This window comes from Acinonyx jubatus, chromosome D3 (genome assembly GCF_027475565.1).
Source record: "Acinonyx jubatus isolate Ajub_Pintada_27869175 chromosome D3, VMU_Ajub_asm_v1.0, whole genome shotgun sequence".
NCBI classification, from domain to species: Eukaryota; Metazoa; Chordata; class Mammalia; order Carnivora; family Felidae; genus Acinonyx; species Acinonyx jubatus.
Genome location: NC_069392.1, coordinates 65,052,365 through 65,073,345, shown reverse-complemented (window position 1 = coordinate 65,073,345; position 20,981 = coordinate 65,052,365). Strand labels below are relative to the sequence as shown.

At 48.1% G+C, this 20,981-nt stretch overlaps 1 protein-coding gene across 2 annotated transcripts in view; it reads left to right on the top strand.

Moving 5' to 3' along the window:
• The window catches only part of LOXHD1 (lipoxygenase homology PLAT domains 1), a 164,233-nt gene that overhangs the window by 73,884 nt on the left and 69,368 nt on the right, over positions 1 to 20,981 (top strand). For both annotated transcript variants that reach the window (XM_053205540.1, XM_053205539.1), the window contains 6 exons: positions 5,081 to 5,235; positions 7,100 to 7,260; positions 11,834 to 11,910; positions 12,794 to 12,990; positions 15,379 to 15,571; positions 19,092 to 19,252. In XM_053205540.1, coding sequence (XP_053061515.1) covers positions 5,081 to 5,235; positions 7,100 to 7,260; positions 11,834 to 11,910; positions 12,794 to 12,990; positions 15,379 to 15,571; positions 19,092 to 19,252 — 944 coding nt within the window. The remainder of the gene's footprint in view (positions 1 to 5,080; positions 5,236 to 7,099; positions 7,261 to 11,833; positions 11,911 to 12,793; positions 12,991 to 15,378; positions 15,572 to 19,091; positions 19,253 to 20,981) is intronic.

Below are 20,981 nucleotides of genomic sequence, written 5' to 3'. Positions count from 1 at the left end.
TTGCTAATATGTTGTTGGGGATTTTTGTATCCATATTCATCAGATATATAGGTCTGTAATTTTCTTTTCTTGTGATATCTGTGTCTGGTTTTGGTATCAGAGTAATGCTGACCTCATAAAATGAGTTGGAAAATATTCCCTCCTGTTCTTTGGAAGAATTTGAGAAGAATTGGTATTGATTCTTCTTTGAATACTTGGTATAATTCAGTGGTGAAGACATTTGTGCCTGAGCTTTACTTTGTGAGTAGTCTTTAGATTACTGATTTAATCTTTTCACTTGTTACACGTTTATTCAGACTGTCTGTTGCTGGTGGCCAGTTCTGGTAGCCATTCTTTTACTTTCATCCTATTTAGGTCTTTGAATCTACAGTGTATCTCTCTATATAGCAGATAGTTAGATCCATTATCAATTTTGCCAATCTCTGTGTAACAGTGTGACTTTTTTTGATATTTGACTGCTGACAACTTTCAAGTTACACTACCCCCACTTTCTGCCTAATATCTGGGCAATTTGATAAAAAGACTGGATGCTTCCTCCCTTAGCACTGGTGGAAAGTTCAAGCCATGCAAGCCCTGACCCCCACAAGGGAACGCTCATCTCTTAATCACCATAAAATCCCAAGCTAGTCATCCTTCCCTGCTGTCTCAAGCCATTTTTGGACCTTCTTGGGAACCTACCATACTCACCCCAGAACTCATTATGTGAATAATACATCTTATGTTCACTCTTGGTACATGTGTAGCGTCATCAGCCTTGATATCTGAGCAAATATGGGGTGAAAAACCCATCCTGTTTCTGCAGGATGACGACCACACTCTGCCTTTTGATTAAAATATTTAGTCCATTTACACTTAATGTAATTACTGATATGGCAGGATTTATGCCTGCCATTTTGCTATTTGTTTTCTATGTTTCGAATTTTTTTTTGGTTCCTGTATATTTACATTACCACTTTCTTTTGAATTGAATAAATATTTTCTAGAATACTGTTTTGGTTCCCTTGTTTCTTTTAATATATACATTTTTTGTAATTTTTTAATGGTTTCCCAGAGAATTACAACTAACAACTTAATAGCAATCTAGTTCAGATTAGTACCAACTTAATTTCAATAATGTACAAAAACTTTGCTGCATTGTAGGTTTGTTCTCTTCCCCCTCCTTTGTGCTATACTATCATATAAATTGCATCTTTATACATTTTAAATCCACCAGTGAAGTTTTATATTTACTGCTTTATGCAATTGTCTTTTATAAGATATGAGAAGAAAATAATTACAATAAAAAATCACATGATACTGTCTATACATTTGCTATGTTGTTACTTTCCCTGGTGCTCTTATTTCTTTGGTTGAATTCAAGTTGCTGTCTAATGTCTAATGTGAAGGACTTCCTTTAAATATTCTTGCAGGACAGGTCAACTAGTGATGAATTTTTTTCACTTTTTGTTTATCTGGGAGTATTTTAATAGCTCCTTCATTTTTAAAAATAGACTTTATTTTTTAGAGCGGTTTTAGGTTTACAGCAAAATTGGGAGGAAGGTATAAAGATTTATCGTACACTCCGTTCCCCCATACATGTATACCCCCTCCATTATCATCATCCCCTACCAGAGTGATACGTTTTGTTATAATTAGTGAGCCTACACTGATACATCCTTAGCACCCTGAGTTCATAGTTTACTTGTGGAGCACTCTTGGTACTGTACATTCTACAAATGGTTTGGACCATTTATAATGGTCCAATGGTTTGGACAAATTTATGATGACATGTATCCACCATTATAGTATTATACAGAGTAATTTCACTGCCCTAAAAAATCCTCTGTGCTCTGTCTCTTCTTCTGTCCCTTCCCTCCTACCCAATCTCTGGCAACCATTGATCTTTTTACTGTCTCCATAGTTTTGCCTTTCCCACCCTAACATTTTTTAACTGCATCAGGACCTTTAATCCACTCATTTTATTATCACCTCTTCTTGTACTTAGTTTTTTCTGTACCTGGATGAGATTGCATGGGCCACCATTATAATCTACCTCTAAACATGCCCTTATCTTTTCTTCCCTTATATCCCTCTATCATGCTTGCCCGGATAACCTTATCCTAGGTGAAGCCAACAAGTGAGTACAACATGCAGCCTTGCGAATGGCCTCATTTTATTTTTATTAAAAAAATTTTTGTCTCAAAAATAAATAAACATTAAAAAAAATTAAAAAAAAAAAATAAAAGGGAGAGCCTGGGTGGCTCAGTCGGTTAAGCATCCAACTTCGGCCCAGGTCATGTCTCGCACTCCATGAGTTCAAGCCCCATGTCGGGCTCTGTGCTGACAGCTCAGAGCCTGGAGCCTGCTTCAGATTCTGTGTCTCCCTCTCTCTGACCCTCCCTCATTCATGCTCTCTTTCTCTGTTTCAAAAATAAATAAACATTAAAAAAAATTAAAAAAAATTTTTTTAATGTTTATTCTTGATAGAGACAGAGCACTAGTGGGGGAGGGGCAGAGACAGAGGGAGGCACAGAGTCTGAAGCAGTCTCCAAGCTCTGAGCTGTCAGCACAGAGCCCAATGGAGGGCTCGAACTCACAAACCATGAGATCATGACCTGAGCCAAAGTTGGGTGCTTAAGTGACTGAGCCACCCAGGTGCCCCAGGACTGGCCTTATTTTAAGTTTATGACTCAGTATATCTCAGTTTGTACTCAAGGCTCTCCCACAACCTGTCACTCCTCTGAGGCTATACCTCTGCCCTCCTTGCAGTCTCCATAGTTGTAGTTTCTTGAACCCTGGAAAATCTAGTCCTTTATCTATGGTCTGGTCATTCTTCTTCTTCCTATCTAAAGAACTTCACCTTCTCTCCTGCATCATCATTTCTTTTCTCTACAGGATCATTCCCACTTAGTATAATAATCTAGTATCTCACATCTTAAATATTTTATAATAAAGCATCTTTAAACCTAATCCCCACTCCAACTATTATTTCCCTTTTGTATTCCTCTTCACAACAGACTTCTTGAGAGAGGTCTATCCAGGCATCCAGGTGCTGTACCCACTTTCTCACTTCTTTCTCACTGTGTTCAAACTTTGCTGGAGGGATTCTTCCCTTCCCCCACAATTTCACTGAGGCTGCTCTTGTCCTCAACACAAGTCCTTTCCATGTAGCTAAACCAAAGATCACTCTCTATCTTTGGTGGCATTTACTACTGAAATCATTCCTGCCTTCTCTTGGCTACAGAGACATGCCCCCCCTGCTTCCGTGGCTGCTTCTCATCTGAGTTGCTAGCTTCTTCTGGGCTTGATCCCTAATGTTGGTGTCCCTCTAATCCTTGTCTACATCCTCTCCATGGGGGATCTAATTCCCATAGATTTCAGTGGAATCCATGTGCCAGTGATGACCAGTCATGCCAACAGTCCTGACTCCCCAGACACACATGCAATTGCCATCTTGGCCTCTCTTTATGAACATCTAATAGACACCACAAATTTATAATGTACAAACAGAACCATTGATCTGTATCTCCAAACCTATCCTTCCCCCTAGGCATCCATACTTCTTATTGGGAACAGTACCCAGTTGCCCAAGCCAAAACCCTAGGAGTCATCCGTGATTCCTCTTTCCCTCAATTACTTATCCAGCCCATCGCCAAGTACTGTTGGTTCTCCCTCAAAAGTAGATCTTTAATCTACTGGCTTCTCTCCATCTCCACAGCACCCCAGTCTTAAGCACTCTCCTCTCTTTTCTAGATGACTGTAATTATTCTGTAACTGGCCTCTTTGATTCACTCCTACAGTCAGTTCTCCACATGGCAGCCAGAGTACCCTTTAAAACATAAATCAGATCAAGTTACGTGCTCACTAAAAGTGCTCTAATGACTTCCCATTAGAAAGTCACGCTTTTACCTTGACCTGTCATACCCCCAGTGCTGGCCTTGGCCCCCTTCTGGACTTCGTCTAACCCCCCTCCTCCCCTCCCCAAGACATACTAGCCTTCTCTCTGCTGGAACATTTGCTACTCATACCCATCCCCACCCTGGAGCTTCATACTTTCCTGTACCCTCTTCTCTCAGAACTTCCTGTGGTCCACTCCTGTCATTAGCATTTTGCCAGACATCACCTCCTCGCTGAATCTCTAAATCCTTTACACTCACTCACCACACTCCCCCTCCCCATTTCCATTCCACTTTAGGGCACCCTGCTCCTATGTAATCTTTGTTGCAGATGTAACTCAGAAATTTCCCCGGTTATAATTTGTTATGATTTTACTGTCCATCTTTCCTCTCCACCTGCCCCCTCTCAACTCTGCTGTAACCGTGGGGACAGGAGTCTGTTGCTCGCTGCTGATTCCCTGTCCTATCATGATGCCAAACACCGACTGGGCTTCAGTCAACATATACAGGACCAATGAGTGAATGAGTGAGTGAATGAGTGAATGAACTTTGCTTTCTAGCTTATTTGAAGTGAGAAGGGAGGCTGTGATGTGTGGGGATGCAGTCCACCTCCTCCAAGGTACATTTTCAACAGAGAAAGGACCTGCTGCCCCTCCCACGGTGGCTGCATTTTGTGCCTTTCAGTTCTGAAGAAAAGGGGGGCTCAGTTCTGTTTCACAAAGAAAAATTCTCTTACTAGGGAAGACAGGACACACATGAATTGGAGAACAACCTAAGACAAAAGAATCTGCTGGGTTGGATGGAATCAAGTGTCGAAATATTTGAATCAGACCTGTGGTCCCCAAACACTGCCAACCCCATCAGAGTCTCCTGGGGGAGCATGTAAACAAAGCAGTTTTAGGGATCCCACCTCTGGAGACTAAAATTTGGGAAGCCTAGGTGGGACACAGGAATCTGCATTCTTCAAGAATTTCCCAGGGGATTCTGATGCTTGACCAGGACTGGGAGCCTCTGGTTTATGTGGGAAGAGGGACGCTGATCCTGGAGTGGGTTGAGTCGGGGTTTGTGTAGCTGGGGAGGGAGCAGGGCCAGCCCAAGCAAGACTTGGAGGGAAAGAGGGAGGAGGCACTTAGAGGCAGGAGCAGCAGGGCCAGTGCTGGGAGCAGGGGGTGGCCAGCCACTATGTCCCTTTCTCTACCTGACAGTGGCCCGGTACCGAGTGACCGTGTGCACCGGAGAACTCGAAGGCGCAGGAACCGATGCCAATGTCTACCTGTGCCTTTTTGGCGACGTGGGGGACACCGGGGAGCGGCTGCTCTACAACTGCAGGAACAACACCGACCTGTTTGAGAAGGGCAATGTGAGTGCAGCCGTGCCCCTCCCCCATGCCGCTCAACTGGTCCCAGGTCCCGTGCCCTTGTCTTCTGTCTTCCCTTCTCTGCTAAGGAGAGCTGATATGGGTGCTGGGGCCCAGCTGTCAGAGAGGCTTGCTCAGGGGAATGGTGAACTAGCATGCACGACACCCTCCAGGCTCCTGGGACTGTTCAGCTGGGGCCTGAAGAGCCACCCAGGAGGGGTCATGGTCCCTTCCCCACCTTAAGCATTGAGAAGGGGGCAGAATAGGAGGACATTTGGGGAAGTATGAGTGGCACCTTTCTTCCCTCAGAGGTGGCCAGGTAGGGAGGAATGCTGGGCACCTTGTGTGTGGACCGGAGGACACAGGCTAGTGGAAAGCTGGGAACTTTGCCTTCTCTGCTCGACATGACCACTGAGGGCACCTTGTCGTTTCCTTTTGAAAGAAAAACCAAGAAAGCACTAAACATGGGAATGGAAGAGTTGAGATCTGCTCCTAGCCTCCTTACTGATGTGCTGGGTGCCCCCCTCATTTTCAGCATCTGTCAGATGGGTTTCCTGGGGAGGCCGAGTGGGGCAATGGGAAAAGTGGTGGGCAGATCTGGGGGCAAACCCAGCCTGGGGCCAGTAGCTCCCTTCCCCCAGCCTATTTTCCCATGTCTAAAATGGGGAAGGGATGGATGCCTACCTGTAGCCAGCTGATGTGAACATTAGCGATGCGCATATATTTCCCCCCCCTCCCCCTCCCCCCCCCCCAACAGACCTGGCCTGCAGCACAGAGCAGGTGCTCAGTAGAGTGGTTGTTGCAGTAATGGGAGGCTGGAGGTGCTTACCAGGTGAAGCAGATTTGCAGACTGACCTCACATAAGTCTTGGCTCTTTCCCTGCCTGGCAATGGCAGGACAAGCCCTGGAACTCGAGTGGAGGTCTCTCTGAGGCCAATCCAGGCTGGCCTGGTTCTTGGGTGGCAAAAGTAATCTGAGTGTTGTGGGTACACGGAGGTTCACTGGGGAGGGATGGAGAGGGAGAGTTCACATAGACCAATATGTTTCTTCTCTCCCTCCCACCTACCCACCCTTTCTTAACTTTTTCCTTCTACCTCTTCTGACTCCTTTGTCCACCAGTCCCACACTAGTGTTTCTGTTCCTGGAGGCTCCCAGATGTGCTCATGTAGGCTTGGCAACTCTCCAGCCCCTACTGTATTTCTGCTGCCCCATTAGCGGGCAGAATGGTGAAATTAGCAAGACCACTGGTCCCCCAGTCAGTATCTTTCTGTGGCAGGAGCCCAAGTTGATTAGCCAAGGAATTAATTCATGATAAATGGTTAGTGACTGGTAACAGCCTAGTGTGTCCATCCTCCTGGGAGATCTGCCATTTAGAAGGAGATCATAAAGGGACGCATGGGTGGCTCAGTCCATTGAGCGTCCGACTTCGGCTCAGGTGATGATCTCACGGTTTGTGAGTTTGAGCCCCGTGTCGGGCTCTGTGCCATCAGCTCGGAGCCTGGAGCCTGCTTCAGATTCTGTGTCTCCTTCTCTCTCTGCCCCAACCCCCACTTGTGCTCTGTCTCTCAAAAATAAATAAATGTAAAAAAAAATTTTAAAAAAAAGATCATAAGGAATGGCCATTGTTTAACCAAAAAACATAGACTTCCATTGTTGGGAACTTGATATCGAGTGACTTCCCAGTGGGAGCAGTTAGAGAAGGGGTAAGACCTGTTCTTTCTAGGTATCCCCCAGCCCACCTGTGAAAGACCAGTAGTCCAACCCATCAGCCCTGGCTTTTTTGATTTCTGGGCCCGTGTTTTCCCTTGGAGTTTGGGTCATAAGGGAGCCACTGTCCAACTGACCGTGCTGTCTTCCCCATTTGAAGGCTGACGAGTTCACCATTGAGTCGGTCACCATGCGGAAAGTGAGGCGGGTGAGGATCAGGCACGATGGCAAAGGTGGGGGCAGCGGCTGGTTCCTGGAGCGCGTGCTCGTGAGAGAAGAAGGGCAGCCCGAGAGCGACAACGTAGAGTTCCCGTGTCTCAGGTGCGTGGGGCCTGCTGCTGCTGGCACTCTCCCGCCTCGGTCCTGGGCCCCCGCCTTGGGAAGACTCAGCCCTACCCACCGCCGTGGACGGGGGAGTGGAGTAGTGGCTGAAGGATGTAGCTGGTGCGAGAAAGAGATGGCCCTCCCGATGGCGCTTAGACCTGCGTCCCCACCCCACCTGCAGGTGCGGAGACCCGGTTCAGGTGTCCCGGTGCGCGGCTACTGTGCCTATTTATGTACCAAAGCGTTCTTACTTTTTAAAGATACAATATGGCAATTGCAGAATGTAACTGAGTTACCTTGGAGTGTTAGTCTCCCGCTCAATGAAACTTAAAAAAAAAAAAAAAAGATTTAAGATTTAAGATCAGAAGATCAGAGGGTGGATGGATGGCAAGGAGCAGAGAGGGTGGTGGGTCCTCCAGGCTGGAGAGGTGGCATGAGGCACAGGACTGAGGAGGGGACTCATGCAGAGGCCGGCAAGGGGCTGATATGCACGTGGGGATGAAGCACGAGGTGGGAGAGTTCCGGTCACCCACTCCTTTCCCTCCTACTGGACCAGGAGGCTGCCTGGCTGATAGCTGGATGGAGCAGACTTATTCCCATCCACTCAAAAGATATTTATTAAGCACTTGCTCACACTTGCTCCCTGACCTCATGCAGTGCGTAGCCTAGAGGGGGACTAAACAATAAGGAAGTGAATAAACGATGAAAGCTGTACTCATGGACTGTGAGGAACGGGATGAAGGAAACCGCACGATGGCCTGGAGGCTGCTGGGAGCAGCCACACTGAGGTGGGGTGGCTTCGAGGTGGGGGCGCTGGGTAAATTTCTGTCTGCAGAGCGGACAGTGAGGCTGACTTCTGGAGGAATAAAAAGGAAAGCAGCAGGGCTTCTGCATGGAAGGTCCAAAGGGGAAGCGAAGCCTGATAGGAAGCTTTGCGGGGCCCATGATGTATTAGTTTGCTGGGCTGCTGTAATAACACGCCACAGATCGAGTGGCTTACACCACAGGATTGTTGACGCATAGTTACGGAGGCCAGAAGTTCAAACTCAAGGTATCAGCAGGGCCGTGTCCCCTCTGAAGGAGCTCTGCACAGGGTTTGCCCCATGCTTCTCAGCTTCTGGTGGCCACAGGCTTTCTTGGCGATTAGATGGCCACCTTCTCCCTGTGTCTTCACGTTGCCTTCCCTCTGTGCATGTCTGTGTCTGTGTTCACATTTCCCTTTTTTATGAGGATACCAGTCATTTTGGAGTAAGGCCTGCCCTATAGTGACCTCATGTGAACTTGGTTACCCTTGTAAGGACACTATTTCCCAATAAGGTCACATTCTGTGGTACTAGGGGTTAATACTTTAACATATCAGGGCACCTGGGTGGCTCGGTCTGTTAAGTGTGTGACTCTTGATTTCAGCTCAGGTCATGATCTCGCAGTTCATGTGTCAGACTCTGTGCTGATGGCTCGGAGCCTGGAGCCTGCTTCAGATTCTGTGTCTCCCTCTCTCTCTCTGCACCACCCCCCCCCCCACTCGTGCTCTGTCTCTATCCCTCTAAAATAAATAAACACTAAAAAAAAATTAAAGAAAAAAAGACTTTAACGTATCACTTTAAGGGGATGCATTTAAACCTGTAACATGGCAGCTCGGCTCTAGGGGGTCGCAGTGGAGGTGGGGAGAAAGGGCCACACTGGAGGCAGATCCCGGAGGTAGAGCTCATAGGATGTGCCCACAAGAGAGAGGGGAATTGGAGACCCCAGGTCTCTGCCTTCGGCAGATGGGCAGAGGTCATGCTCTTGCTGAAGTAGGGAGCCTGGGGAGGAAGGGTTCTGGGTGGGGAGGGGGAGGGGAGGAAGGTTTAAGGGTGGAGATGGGCTGGACTCGGGAGGTTTAGCTGGGGCATGTTAGGTTTGAGATGCTTGTGACTCGAGTAGCCAGAATCAGGCCATGAGAAATAGATCCAGGAAATGAGAGCGTAGTGATGGAATTTAAAGTCAGGGAAATGCATATAGGATCCTTCAGGGAGAGCATGGATAAAGAATGGTGAGGACCGAGCCCTGAGACAGGCCAGTAAGAGGATGAGGAATCTGGAAAGGGGATGAGGAAAAAGTTGGTGTGTCCACACTGCCTGCCTTACTACACGCATGATGCAGGGGGAGTGTGGGACCAGGAGTCTTAGCCATTTCCCTGCTGTGTGGCTTTGGGCAAATTTCTTAACCTCTCTGGTCTTCTGCACTTCCTGCCCAGCATGTGTCTTACGGTGATGGGGAGGATGGAATGGGATTGCACTTTGAAAGGAGCCAGTCTGCCAGAGGCACAGGTGATGCTGATTGCAGGGCACAAGGCAAGCTGAGGCCCCCAAACACCCCAGAGCCCTCTCTGCCCCCAGACACATAAAGTGTTCATGCATTTTTGAGAAAATGGCTTCTCGTACCTTTCTGAGCCATGTGGTGATGGCATTTGCCGACTCGGGACCCAGGAGGACTTTGAAGAAGCTGGAGGCGGGGCTGGAGCTCCACGCTGGTTCTTTTTTCACCTGAGCTGGGAGAGGAAAAACCAGGCCTCTTTCTCCCAACTTCTCTGCCAGGGTCAGGTAGGGTGAGCGGTTTAGCTCTGGCAGGTGTGTGTGTGTGTGTGTGTGTGTGTGTGTACACGTGTGTGTGCATGCTTGTACATTCTTGTGAGCCCAGGGAAAGAGCAATAAAATCACCTGTAGAGGGGCTCACCCATTGAGCAGCCTCTGGGTGCTGGGCTCAAGCGTCTGAAGCTGAAAGAAAACGGCTGTATTTGGAAATCTCGATCGATACCCTGCAAGTACTTCATTGGAAACTGAAATGGCAAGCCACGGTGTCCCTTTGCCGCTGCGGTGGGCCTGGGGATGGGTGAGTGGTGGAGAGAAGGTTGGGAGGGAGCATAGGTTTTCCGATGGCGGAGGGCCTGCTGGCTCCATCCTCCCCGTCCCCGTGAGTGGTGGCCAGAGCCACACCCTTCTCTGCAGTCTGCATCTGTGGGAAATGCCGGGTGACCTCTGCAGGCGGTGACCTCCGCAGGACAGGGGTGGCGGCTCCTAACGGAGGGGCTCTAGGCAGTAGCCCCTGCTCGCAAATATCTCTCCCTGACCCCCACCCACGCTGGTGTCAGCCTCAGATTTTACAATTGTGTCTTCATGTCTTGGAATCCCGAATAATTGTGGCATTCTAGGCTCGCAGCATTGAGAAGCCCATGGCGAGTGTAGCCACTCAGCTGCCAGCTAACATTTTGTGTGAGCTAACAGCCGGCAGGTGGGCGTGTAAGTTCGTGTGCTTGGGGCGGGGGCAAGAGAGAAGGGATGGGGATGCCGACACTCAGGTGGGGGTATATTGCAGAGAGACCGTGGTTCCCGGAGGCCTGAGCTCCGTGTCAGGAGGGCTGGGGCGGAGGCACGCCTTGGCTTCCTTTGATGGCTTCTGTGGCCAGGGAGGTGCCTCCCTGCCAGGAGTATAACAGGGCTGGGTTGCCAAGACCAGCTGTAACACAGAGGCAGATGGGGAGACACTGGTCAAGAGAGGAGTGCCTTGGCTTCCCCGCGGTGCTGGAGATCACCGAGGGTGTCTCTTCTGCTGCCGTCACCTATATCACAGACCCTCGTGAGTACTGGGGCCTGGGCACCTGGTGCTTGCACGGTCGTCTCATTTCTCAGGCTGCATCCCATGCTCGGGGCAGATGGCGCTTTTTGGGTGACCAGTGCAATATGTTGCCCCCAGGTGGGTGACCAGCAGAGAGCTGGGGCCATGGCCCACTCTGACGTATAGAGGAGTCACCACCATCAAACCCAGCCCTGTAGGATCCAGACCTAACTTCTCCTTATTGGCAAATCTCATTCTTCCTTGAGGACTCAGAGCAGAGCCCCTTCCCCACAAGCTGTCCTCATTGCTCTGAATTCCTGTTGCACTTACTCTGGTTCGACAGCCATCCTTGTCCTGGTCTTCAGCACCTTGGCTGGTCTAGCCTGTCTTCTTAACTGGACAGTAGGTTCTCTAAGGGCCGAGCTGTGTCTTTACTGATCTCCGTGCATCATCTCTGCCGTCTCCCCTCCCCAGAGCCCTCAGCACACTGCCACGCACATGGTAGGCTCTCCTAGAACGAGGTGATTGTTTATGATGATAACAGTGACACCGGTGTTCATGACTTTCAGGACAAGCTCTTTACTGTGATTGCCAAGGTCCTACATCCTGTGACCCTTCCACCTGTCTAGCCTTCTTTGCTGCAGGCTAGCTGCCCTTCCCCCGCTGCCTTCCATCCACACTGGCCTTCCACCAGCTCCCAGAGGCTCTGCTCTGTCCCAACATTTGCTGGTCCCTGGAGATGGCACCTTCTTCTTCTCCCAGCTAACTCCTTGTCACCCTTCCAACATCAGCCAATACTGCCTCCTCAGGGCTGTCTTCCTCCCCAGTCTGGGCAGGGACCTTTGTTCTCAGCCCCCCTAGAGCCTTTTCCTTTGCTGAATCCCCAATTTTGGCCTTTCTGGTGACTCTCCACGAACAGTGTGATGGCTGGTTGTTGGCCACTCAAAGAACTAACAGCCCCTTGTCTGCCCAACAGGTGGCTGGACAAGGATAAGGATGATGGTCAGTTGGTCCGAGAGTTGCTGCCCAGTGATAGCAATGCGACACTGAAGAGTAAGTTGTCCCGAGACCAGGTGGTGGGTGTGCCCCTGATGAGAGAGGCATCCTTCCGGCTCTTGAACTGTTCACATCATTCCCGGAGGGCAGCAGTGGGGAGGGTGGAGGGGAAGAGGCTCTGAGGGAGGATCTGGAATCCTCTTCTCTGTAGTCTCTTTGTGGCATTGGGTATGGGACCCTGAGTGCACACAGGCCTCTGTTGATGAGAGCAACAAAGGAGGCAGCATCAGCCAAACAGACGTGTCTATCCTCCCTTGTGCACCTACGATGCAGACCTTTCTGGGTGATAAAATGGAAGAACACCAACATGGCATCCTGTTTTGTGACAGGGAGCTTCGGGCCCACATGAGGATTTCACTCCTGGCTGGCTACTTCTGAACTATTGACATCTTGAGCCAAACATGTAACCTTCTAAGGCTCTGATTCCTCACTTGTAAAGCCGAGATCAGAATACATATACAGTGCATATATAATGCGCTAAACACGGTCTGCAAAGCTTGACGTTCCTTTGTTTCAGTGTCTTCATCCATCAGATGAGAAACTGGACAGGGTGGTTGTTTGAGGTCCTTCATTCAAGTCTTTTACACTCAGTGGTCTTTGAATGCTTTCCTGTTGGCATGTTCATACCTTGCGAGCAGGCCAAACAGGGATCAACGTCCCAGTGTTGTTGATGAGGGGACCTGGCAGAGATGAAGGGAGCCCTGCCCCATCACAGGGCAACTTACGGAGAGCAAGGTTTAGGCTGCTGACCACCACCACCCCACCCCCGCCCCCCGTAAACCAGTGTCCCGCCCTGGCTGCAGATTGCCCTCCTGCTGCAGCCCTTTCCATCCACCCTGCACTAATCCCTCCCTCCCTGCCTCCCACCTTGGACTCCCAGACTTCCGCTACCACATCAGCCTGAAGACCGGGGACATCTCTGGGGCCAGCACAGATTCCAAGGTCTACATCAAGCTCTATGGGGATAAATCTGACACCATCAAGCAAATTCTTCTCGTCTCTGACAACAATCTGCAGGACTATTTTGAACGTGGCCGGGTGGATGAGTTCACGCTGGAGACCCTGAACATTGGAACTGTAAGTCTCCTTCCCAAGACCATGTGACATGCTCTCACCCACCCTGCATGTGTCCACGTGTGGGTGCACGCACACACTCACATGCACACGCACTCATGCACACATTGCACACTCACATACACACAAACACACTCTCACATGCACATGGGTGAACACATTTTAAAGGGAAAAAATGCCCTCTTGTGGGTTAGCGAAGTACATTACTTTCCAGCTATGACCCGGAGCAGCAGAATATATGTGAACAGTGGTTAAGCTCCCAGAGTCCGTTTAGGGACAGAATGTGTATTTTTGGTGTCTATATTTCCAACATTTCCTTTACCTACATAGGCAAGACCAATGTAGCTGGGTCCCAGACACTGGAGAAGGGGACACAGGCATGTGGGGAAGGAAAAGAGGAGAAGGGAAAAATGAAAAGAGGGGCTGAAAATCTTCCCAGTTCCAAACTTGAGTATCCATCTATCTGAATTATGCTCAGGAAACCTGTTTCAATGTACAACCCCAGCAACACTGGAGAGATACTACCTCAGAAGATGGCACCTGAGGGTGTCCCTCTGTCAAGGACCCAGTGGCCCGGCTGCTAGAAGTCTGAGCAGTTCATCTAGAAGAACACAGATCTAATGCCCTCAACCAGAGTGTTGGAAACTTTTCTGGAAATGTCCAAGCTGGGCTTCTTGTTAGCACCTGCCCTTCTCAAGGTGTGGCTAGTAGGAATTGGGATGCTGACAAGCTCCAATCTGTGACCTTACTTTCCTGTCTCTTTCCCCTCTCTCTAAGCCTCACCATATTTCAGGTACTCCATCAAAGTGCTCTCATGTCAGTCATTTATCCCTTGATGGTAATGAGCTTAAATCACAGTCTTCCTTCCTCAAAATGTATTTACATTTTCAGCTGAATTAATAATCGTGGAGTGAGATGCTCTTCCCTTTACTGAGGATTTCTGGCAACCGCCCCAGATAGATGAGACATCTGAGGGGAGGGGAATGGCATCTGGGGACTTTCCTTGCTTTTTTGAAACCCCCTCAACAAGCAGTGTGGCCAAGAGGTTGGGAGAGCCAGCTCTGGCTGCTGACGGCCCAAGGCTCCATGTTTCCACTTACCTGCTGAGCCTGTAAGTTTCTTCACCTTTGCTTGTCCTCATTCATAACAACAGGGGACACCAGGGGGATTGTTATTGGCATTAACCATGTTGATAGCACCCACATGCCCACAGTAGGTGCTCAGTAAGCTGGCAGTTAATCAACAGTCACGCCACGTAGGTGCTGGGCATTCTGGAATTGAACGAACTTCAGGAGTTCTGTCCTTAAGGAGCTTCCCATCCTGTCAGGTAGAAGACACTTGTCCCTGTCTTTATTCTTCCAGCTGATCCCATTGCTGTCCCAGCACCACAGACAATGAAGCTCTCCTGTGGCCCTTGGCACTCACCCAGAAGGTTCTCAGGCTTTGTAAACAAAGCTTGTTTCCTTCCTACAATTCCAGGGGACCCAGGCTACATGCACTCAGTTCTGATACTATTTTCATTATCAGCCGCAAGAGGCACTTAGCACTCATAAGAGCGAGAACAGGGCTTAGAGGAACAATTTTCTAACTCTAGCCTTCTGGCACCAGACTCATGGCTAGCATTACCCCTTCAAACCATCACAGAGAGAAGCTGAGGGGAGAGGGAGGGACCAGCAGGGATCTCAAGGCTATTTGATAATTCTGTCTAATGTTCGAATCGCCCCGTAAACAGCATTAAAAAAAACAAAACACACTAAAGGGATTTGAACATTGAAGAACCAAGTACTCGTGAGGATGGTAACATGATGATCTACGCAGTGGTCTGTGTTAAATGTAAAGATGTTAAAATGTAAAATAGCAAAGCAAGTGGACTACTGAGCGTTACTGGAAAGAGAAAGATGTTCCTCAGGGCCAAGAGTGAGAGAAGGGATTGAGCACAGAACCGAGGGATACATCAGAGAAGAAATGCAGAAATGGGTACGGTACTGTCTTGTTTAAACAAAGCAAAGCCAAACCAATAACATGGCTACTGAAGCAAATGGTTAATGTTTTGAATGTTTGCTTCCGTGTGTGGCCACCACTCAACACAATCACAGACATACTGGAGTCACACCCGCTCCCCAACTTGCTTCTCACAACTACCACAAGGGTGAGCTCCTCTTAAGAGGAGGGAACAAAGGCTCTGGGCGGGAGAAGTGCCCCGACTGGCTGATGGTGGACAAGACTGGGAACCAGCCTCCTCCTGCTGAGCCCCCCTCTTCTGGGGAGCTGGAGGTCTGGGTCAAGGAAAGCAGTTTGTACCAGTGTTGGTGGTGGGTGGGAGGTGGGTGGAAGCATGGAGATTTCTGTGCACCAGCTCTTTGCTCACTTGCACCCTGGGTTTCTTTCTAGATCAGTCGGCTGGTGATTGGGCATGACAGCACAGGCATGCATGCCAGCTGGTTCCTCGGCAGTGTCCAGATCCGCGTGCCCCGCCAAGGCAAGCAGTACACCTTCCCTGCCAACCGTTGGCTGGACAAGAACCAAGCTGATGGGCGCCTGGAGGTGGAGCTCTATCCCAGTGAGGTCGTGGAGATCCAGAAATGTATGGAAGCAGCAGTGATGGGGCCACCAGCATTGTTTCCCTGCAGGATGGGGTGTGGGGAAGGAGAAGGGACTGTGGGGTGACTTAACTTGATTCCAAGGGGGAGGCTTAGGGGAGATGATGGTGCTTCTGATTGCCTGCGGTGCCATGGTTCTAGGAGGGGAAAAGCGGCTCAAATTACAGATAGGGAAAGTGAGGACTCCGTGGATGAAATATTTTTTTCTGGAATAAAGGCAGCAAATGATTCTATTAAGAAATGTACATTCTCAGCCCTGTGTACAGGAGTTTGAGACATAGTCTGTGTTTTCTTCTGGGAAGACTGGCTGAGGAGATAAAGCTGTTTATTTATTCATTTATTGAATAAGTATATATATTGACCGTTTCTCTGAGCCAGCACTGCCCTAGGCACAAAATAGGCGAAACTTGCCCTTGTGGAATTTACATTCTACCAGGGGAGGCAAACAATAAATATATAATACAATGCCAAGTAAGAGCTATGAAGAAAATGAAGCAGGATAGGATGTTAGTAATGACATGGGGGTGGGGGACTTTTTTGGACAGGATGACAACATCTCTGAATGAGGGTGAAGTTCACAGTGATCTCTCCTCAACTATCCTGTAGGTTTCTTGAGGGCTGTATCATATACACATGCTGTGTAATGGTACCTGCCACTGTGAAGAATCAACTCTTTCTCTTTTTAGAAGTTAGAACTTGATTTCCATCACAATAATACAGGTACTAGTTAATAAGATACAGATTTTTAGAAAGCACTAGTTCCCTTCTCCTTACCATCTCCCTTCTTCAAAGGTAACAATTGCTTTCACTTTCCCTCTGAAGTTTATCTCCATATTTTTAATAATTTGCTTGCCAATTCCTTGATTATTTTATTCATAGACATGAACTCTTGACTTCTTACAGTGGAAGAGGAGGGTTTAGCTCTTTTAACACACATGAATGTGTGTGTGTGTGTGTGTGTGTGTGTGCATCCATTCCTCCCAGCCTTCAATAAAATTAAATCAGTATTCAATTTTTACATTATTATGACTATGTAAATATTATACATTCTGAGACACATACTGTATGATGATTACATTTCAATTTTTGTACAACTCTTTGTTTTTTCTGGAGTTAATGATAGCCTCAGTTTTCATCTATATAGTTTTCTATATACCCATCTGTATTTCTATATACCCACCTATCTGTATTAGTTTGCTAGGTGCCATAAAAAAACCCACAGAATAGATGGCTTAAACAACAGAAATCTATTTTCTCACAGTTCCAGAAGCCAGAAGTCCATGACCAGGGTGTCAGCAGATCACATTTCTTCTGAGGCCTTTTTTTTGCCTTGCAAATAGCTGCCTTCTTGCTGCATGTTCACATGGTCTTTCCTTTAGGCATTTGCATGTCTGTGTCCTAGTATCTTCCTCTTATAAAGATACCAGTCATATAGGATTAGGGCCTCACTTTAATGACCATAATTGAACTTAATTTTCTCTTTAAAGGTTCTATCTCTAAGTCACATTCTGAGATACTAGGGGTTAGGACTTTAATACATGAATTTGCGTTGGAGTACGAGACAATTCTCCCATAACATCATTTTATCTCCATCTCCCCAATAGAACTAAAATTCTTTTCATAATTCTGTTTCTCTCTACCTCCTTCTGCTCACTCCTTGCCCCAAGACATTCCTTTAGGAACCTCTGTCCTCCTGCTCTCTAGGCTACCATGAAGCTGTCCTTTTGGGACTTCCTTTTGCCCATCTTTTTGGAAATTCCTTTCTTTTTTGATTTCCTATTTCCTGGACTTCATGTCTTTCTCTTCTTTGGTTTCTTCCTTCTTTTCATTTCTACTGGATAGCTTCCTGAGAAAATGTGCATGGAAGAGAAAAGTTGAGACCTTGCATGTTTGGGAATGTCTCACAATTGATCAGGAATTTGGCTCATTATAGAATTCTTAGTTAGAATTCATTTTCCCTTAAAGTTTAGAAGGAATTATTCTACCATTTTCTAACTCCCAGTGTTGCAGTTTGGAAGTCTGATACCATTCTGTTATCTAACCCTTTAGGGTTTTTTCTCTCTAGAAGTTTATAGGATCCTATTTTTATACCTGGCATTCTGAAATTTCATGATGTCCTCACTGCCTTTTGTGATCTTAGTTTCATCCATTACTCTGGATTCATCACGGGCTCCTTCTATGGAGAATTTTTTAATTCTGAGACTTTTATGGGTATTTCTTTAACAATTTCTAACTCTCTATCCTCTGTTTTCTTGGTAAGATGTTGCAATTCCTCTACTTTTCTTACCTTTCTATCATTTGTTATTTTGTTCTTGAGAAATTTCTTCTATTGTTCTTATGAGCTGTCCTTGACTTTATCCTTACTATGGGCTATTTTATTTCAGCTACCACATGTTGATTTCCAATAGCTGGTTCTTGCTCTCTGAATGGTCATTTTTATCATAGTTTTGTGTAATTCTGGCTGCCTATTGCTCTAGGATCTGACAGAGGGAATGAGGTTGTGGGTTCTGTCCATTCAGAATGCCAGCTTTACTGAATCCCCCCATTGTGCAAATGCTTGCCTACCCTCACTCCCAGCTGATCCTGGTATCTCTAGTTCAACTTCTTTAGGCTCTCAGCCAGTCCTCTTATTTTCTGCCCCAAATCTCTCATATTGCTATGGTAATGGAAGAGCCCCCATCTTGTTGAAAATAACAATCTTACCTTGAAAATAAAAATCACGATATCATCTTATGGCATTTCTGCGAGGGTAAGTCTTAACAGTAGTCACTGAAAAACCATGATCCCACAGTTCTGGAAGACATCTCCCTCATCGTCAGAAATGGTGCACACCTAGTGGTGCATACCTCGAACACATTTCCACCCTCTAACTGCTTACTAACGTATTACTTCAGGACACAGACAACTCTCTCTGGGTGTAGATGTATCTGTTGATGTCATCTGAAAGGTGCATATATTTAAATAAAAATTATAATTTCAAGGGTCCCTTGCTGGCTCAGTTGGTAGAGCATGCAACCCTTGATCTTGGGGTCATGAGTTCAAGCCCCATGTTAATGTATGTATTTTAAGAAAAGAAAGAAAGAAAGAAAGAAAATTCTAATTTCAGTCCCATGTCCTTTACTGAACATAAGGAAGCCTTTGCTACTTTCTACTCCATGGTGTCTGCCCAGGGGCCGGCAGACAGCAGTGAGTGCTCACTGGTGTATTAACGACTCCTCATGCCTGGTTCCGGAAGTCGCGTGTAGTACAGTGGATCACTGGGCTCTGGAGTCTGATTGCTTGAGTCTGCCATTTCGACCACCCACTCAATTCCTTTAAGCCTCAATTTGTCAGCCTGCAAAATGGCACTGATAGTCCTCATCTCGATGCTGCGGAGAGGGTTAGATGAGATGGTGCCCGTGAAGCACCAGGCGTGGCACAGGGTCAGGAATGTTGGCTTTGCTGCTATCACTGCTATTATTAATATTACTGAATGTGCTGTTTTCTCCCCACATGCCCACCCAGTGGTCCATTATGAGGTTGAGGTTTGGACGGGGGATGTGGGCGGTGCAGGCACCACTGCCCGAGTCTACGTGCAGATCTATGGTGAGGATGGCAAGACAGAAGTGCTCTTCCTGTCCAGCCGCTCGAAAGTTTTTGAGCGGGCATCCAAGGACACGTTCCAGGTGTGTGTGGGTAAGGCAGCAGGAGTGCCCACAGAGGGCCAGGGGATGCCCCAAAATGAAGGGATTGGACTAGCTCAGTGGTTCTCGTCCCTGGCTTCTTAGAATCACCTGGAGAGCTTTAAGAAAAAAAAAAAAGTGCTGCCTGGCCCACATCCGGATCAGTTAAGTCAGAACCTCTATGGTGGGATGTGTTTTCAGGGTATGCTTCTGAAAGCTCTGCCGGGAGGCTAACAAGCTGCCAATTCCGAGAACCGCTGGAGTAGATGATTCTAATTTGACAAAATATGTCCTGAAGCCCCTGGTTACTGCATCCACTGCCAGCCTGTGATTCTACAGCTCTCTCCACCTGTGGGCAGGGCCACGCTTCGAGGCAGGATCTGGGGAGGAGCCTCCTGGCTGCGTTCTCGATGCCCCAGGATTCTGTACTTCCCTTTGAGTAGAGAAGAAAAAGATGAGAATGTGAGCATGTTGTTGGCAGGGGAGGAGAATGCAGGTGTAACGCCCTGTGGGGGACACATGAATGTTTCCTGTGGGATACTAGTGCGTGTGAGTGAGTGTATGTGTGTGTGTGTGTGTGTGTGTGTGTGTGTGTGTGTGTGTATGTGTGTAAGCAGGTATGTGTGTGCAGGGAGCATATTCATGCTGGGTGCTCTGTGTGTGTTTGTGAGCCTCAGGTCACTTGGCCCTCGGCAAAGAGTCCTACCCCAGTGCCCGGCAGGGTCTGATTGAGCTGGGTCAGGTCATATGGAACGTTGGTGCTAGAGGGGGCCTCACTGAGGCTAACCCCCCATAACACTGCTGAGAAGGTAGAGGCCCTAGCATTTCACCTCTCTGAGCCTCAGATTCTTCCTCAGTTCAAACCTAGCCTTAGAGTGCCTCCCTAGCCTGCTTCAAAGTCCTTAGAAGGGTCAAAACGGTGAAGGTCAGGGAATGTACTCAGGAAATTGTGGCCAGTTGTGGGGGTGGAACAGAGCAGAGCGTCTTCCAATGCCAGCATGCTGTGTGGCTGGAAGTGATGCGGTCATGAATGCGGTCATGGGAGACGCATGGGTGCTGAGAAGACAGATGTGGGAGGAGGGGATGGTGAGCAGGCCCAACTGGAGAGGTTGAGGGCAGGGATGCTCTGACTTGGAAAATGCTGGGGAGGAGATCTAATGTGCTGAAGAACGAACTTACCAGGCCCAGAGCCCATCCCCTAAGTAGCTGAGAGGGAAAAATGCCTCTCCCTCAGGGCTCCTGGGCTCTCATTTTGGCTGATAACTTTCTCAGAAAGGTGGTTTTGGCCTACATTGTGGCTTCATGAACAGAGAAGACCTGAGTTCTCATCTAGGCCTGGACTCCAGTTATGGGGCACTGAGAAACTCAAGGTCCCCAGTCACCAGGACACATGTGGAAAAATTGGTGGCACCAGGCTTTGAAAAGTGTCAGACACCCAGAAGGGGCCCATCAGAATGGGGAACAGAGTGGCTCAACCAGCAGGTACCCCATGTGGACCCTCCCCTGAGCTCTGTGGGGCTAGACCTCACTGCAGGGTGAGGCTTAGAACAGTGTAAGTAGATCGAAGGCCGAGGACCTAATCTTCTGAAGAAAAGCTAAAGCTAAATCCATCCACGCTCTGCCAGACCGTGCCCGAGAGAAGCAAGAAAGAACAGTCCCTGTCTCAAGTAATTCCCCGTTCAGGTGGGCGGGGAGCAGCTCATGTGGACAGGGAGGGCATCCTGGACAGACC